This window comes from Lolium rigidum, chromosome 6 (genome assembly GCF_022539505.1).
Source record: "Lolium rigidum isolate FL_2022 chromosome 6, APGP_CSIRO_Lrig_0.1, whole genome shotgun sequence".
NCBI lineage: Eukaryota > Viridiplantae > Streptophyta > Magnoliopsida > Poales > Poaceae > Lolium > Lolium rigidum.
The window spans coordinates 250,333,758-250,338,008 of record NC_061513.1 but is presented as its reverse complement, the minus strand read 5'-3'; the positions used below and the strand labels follow the sequence as shown (position 1 = coordinate 250,338,008).

Genomic DNA, 4,251 nt, shown 5'->3' with positions numbered 1-4,251 from the left:
TTTATATAAATGCCATAGGGCATATGTGAGGGTTTTTAGGGTTTTGCCTTTTATTTGATTTTCTTCCTCTTTGATTTATTTGGTTGGTGATCTTCACATGATCACTCTAGGGTTTTAGAGCATATCAATAACAAGTAATAACAATCATCATGGCATATCACTCAAATGCACAAGTCCTATGCAGGGTACTATATGCAAAGGAAAAGTTTTTGTTGGTTTGAAATTTTGTAATTCTGGAATCTTCTAACTTTCTTTTTATTGAAATTTGGGGTGTTACAGTGTGCCACATTGGAGGCTATAAGTACACTACCCTACTCCCCACTCTCTCCATCCCCAATCTCTAACCCATCTTCATAGTTCATAGCCTCATATACTCACAGTTCTCTAGTATCCAACTTTAGACTCCCATGGATCCAACACTAAACCAGGAGTGGACATCCTCTGAGGTAGTGGAGGCAAGGTCACTCATTGCTACGCTCGAAAGCAACAAAATCATCTATGAAGTTAATGATGACAATAACAAGAAGCACAACGACATCGTGGATGCTCTCCACGTATTGTTCCCTTCAAAAACCATGCAACAGGTAACAGATCTTTACGTCGATCTTGCTATGGAAATGCATTTGATGCAGTGGAGGGAGGAGATCACTATTATTGGTGGCACCACAAATAACATTTGCACCGTTCACGACCTTGTGAACGGTAACTTTGGGGAGCTGGGGGAGAGTAGTTCTACCGGTACACATGGGGTTTTCACCATGGGTGACCTTGTGAATGGGTACAACTTTGGCTTACAAGAGGAGGCAAGTACCATGTTTGGTTCTCCAATGGAGGATATGATGATCATGGAGATGGAGGAGGAATTTCCGATGGAGGAGGAACTGCCGATGGTAGAGAATAACATGATGGATGTGTTAGAGAACAATATTGTCAATGATCAACCAGTTGCAGACCCACATCCAGGGAGATTTTGGACCACGGAGGAACACAGGTTCTTCAACTACTATATTCTTCTTTGTCATGTAGTAGTAACTCTTGTTTAATTACTTATTTTGCATGAACATATATACTAATTAAGAATATTGTGTGGATCTATTATATGAGATTCGTGGCTTTAGTTTGTGATGGTATTGCACAGTTTATATGGAAATTGTCCAATTTCCATTTCGGCTTAACACTAATATCTCAAAGTTTGAAATTGATGGATGAATTCATTTATTTATTTTCTTTCTTATGACCTTTTATATTTTTTGTTTGACCTTAATAATAATAGGAATGTATAATGTTGCAGCAAAGTAACACCATGATGAATTCAGCATGGTACTGATTCTAATTGATAAGATAATTAACCGTATCAACTATCAGTTTACCATAAAAAGAACTAAGTTATATGTTTATGTGCAAAGTGCAGTTTTTTGGGGTTATCAATGTTATCAAATGCTTTTCACTTACGGGTTTTCGGATATAGATATATACTATGCATCTATTACTGTAGAATGAACAAAGTAAGCATATGGAGTTGAAATGGTTTCCAACCAAACCAGTCAATTGTATAGTTTAGGACATGCATACTGATCCATCTATCTATTAAAAGTGTTTCATTTTTCAATCGTTGTAAGTTGCTTTGTTAAAAAGATTGTCTCTTCTTCTTTAAATCAACAATTAACTTAACAAATTATCTTGAACTTTGTTGTTTCAGGTTGTTTCTTTGTGGGCTGCATGTCTATGGCCGCGGTGATTGGAAAAACATATCCAGGTACTTCGTCACCACAAAGACTGCAATCCAAGTCTTCAGCCATGCACAAAAGTACTTCAAGGGGCTAGAGAAGAGAGCATTGTCCGGGAGGGCCGGGAGGTAGCGTTTCAGCATCGGAAGTTGGGGACATGTTTAGAATGTTATCACAATAAGGCATGTGTCACATGCATAAACAGGTCGTTCTACTAATTAAAGATGCACAATATGCTCAAGACATTAGGGAAAAAGTTTGTTGTTGGCGAGTCAATAATCTAATCTTTTTATATAAGAAACATTGTATTTCACCTTCTATCTGTGTGGGTGTCTTAATATAGTTTTTGTTTCATGCATTTATTTCGTCGCTCGATATACTATCATTGTATTAACATACTACGTATAATTATGAAGAAAAAAGAACACTAGAGTAGCGTACATTTTGTCTTAGTACCATCCACTGATTATTTGGTCCTAATATTTCATACATTATTGATTCATTAGAAGATAGCATCACTTCATGACAGAACAACACAAGAACATTAGCTGAGAAGTTTGGTATTTGTTGGCTATATTTTAATAAGATTTGTTTGTAAAATGAATCGAAAAGCTTACTCTAATCGTATTTTAGATCTTACACACTTATATGCATTGCTCTTTTAGTCCCAGCTCAACACTTTTTTATATTATCTGCCATTTCAATGCCACGACAATATATATACCTAGATATGAATATATAAATGCCAATGGTTGATATTCAATAATCATAGAGATTTAATGTTTCAGCCCAAGAGTACAATTGGATTGCGAGAACACTACAGAAAACCTTGCCCTAATCCTTGTTTTTCTATCCTAGCCAACCATCTCCATAATATAACTTAGTGTGTTATTCCGAGCCCTCTCATGAAACCAAGAGTTGCTGATGACTGGAACCCCTCTAAGGTGGAAGAAACTAGGATCAATTGCTCATCTATTGAACAATGAAAACTTCATTGACCATTGAAAGGGAGATGGAAATAGCACAAAGTTTGACACCATTGTAGAAGATCTACAAGAAATGGTCCTAATGAAAGATAATGGACATGCGGTAACATATTTTATGGCTAGCTTGTTCTCTTTTTTTGAAATAGAGAAAAGCTTTACATTATCATTGATTAAGAAATAGAGTTTTGAAGTTTAACAACAAACAAGCCAATTGGTAAAATCTAAGAGCCTACCATCCCGATATTACAAGACCCAAAAACAAGTGCCGGCCAAATCTCAAAAGGAAGCTGCATTCCTAATGATGGACATAAGACCGCTAGCAATGTAGAATGATGATTGCAAAACAAAAACCTAGCACTACCCTCATTCCAGAGACCTACGAATCAACAATTACGATGGATGACATGACATTTTCTGAGTTACTATGGAAAAAATGTTGTAGGTCCACCAATATTTGATGTTATCAAACCATGCAGCGTGCACAGCTAATTATTGAGGCTTGCCAGCCAATTGGCAACCACATTCTAAATAGATATAAACGGCATTGGAAGAAAGTCTAATGTGGTCTCAGGAACCAAAGATAAAAGAAGGCAAGCCCTACAGTTTGGCCAACCGAGGCGCTCAAGATCAGCAACCCGGTCCTAGATAACGAGCCATGATTTTTTTGAATTTGGCCAATGACCAAAGCTTCCATACCATGGGATAAAAGATTGTTAATGAAGCATTAATATATATATGATAAATACTTTCATCCCTGGGTGTAGTTACACCCATATCTAATATACTACCATACGGAAGTATATATGATAATTTATATATAGGAAGCCAGAATGGGGCACCATGGTGCCCATGCTCCATGCCTCTCCACCGTGAGATTGCATTTAGATATGTGCAGGTCGGACTCCGCTAGGAGCTATTGGGTCTACCCGTTAGCATTTTTGATTAGGAAACATCTCATGACTTCCTAATTAATGGATATGGAAACTGCTATTGAGTAATAAATTTGACCATCAACAATTCAGTGAGATGCATGGTGCGTGGCCGTTCACGCTAGACATTTAATCTCCATTGATTCTTGCCTTGCATGGAATATTTGCAACCTAGGTATGTCGTGTACGTGAGCTGAGCTGGTATGTCTTTTCTATTTATTTCAGCAGTAGTGCATGGATCAAATTTTTGAGCAAATAGGGTTACAAGATTACAGGTTGTGGGTATGCGATATTTCTTGAACGTATGATACCCAGAATTTCGTGGTTACGAAATATACCTAAAAAAATCTTGGGTATGTACATACCTAGAAATTATAATTCGTCCAATAAAAAAAGGCCGCACACACACCCTAAATATCTTAGGTATGCAATTGCCTAAAAAATATAGTTTAACTTACCCGTGAATAACTTAGGTATTTAGGCACCCATGAAATTTCTTCGTGTGTACAATCCCTGGAAATGCAATTTAATATACACTGAAAATATAACAGGTATGTACCCAGAATATCTCATGTACCCGGTGAAAATTGTTTGGTATATGAAACCCGA

The 4,251-nt window shown here is 37.0% G+C and overlaps 1 protein-coding gene across 1 annotated transcript; it reads left to right on the top strand.

Moving 5' to 3' along the window:
- The first annotated feature begins 407 nt into the window (after nt 1-407).
- On the top strand, nt 408-1,859 carry LOC124663937 (myb-like protein H). The gene is made up of 3 exons (XM_047201567.1): nt 408-599; nt 852-991; nt 1,700-1,859. The coding sequence occupies exons 1-3, from the start codon at nt 408-410 to the stop codon at nt 1,857-1,859; spliced, it is 492 nt and encodes a 163-aa protein (XP_047057523.1).
- Nucleotides 1,860-4,251: the final 2,392 nt, after the last annotated feature.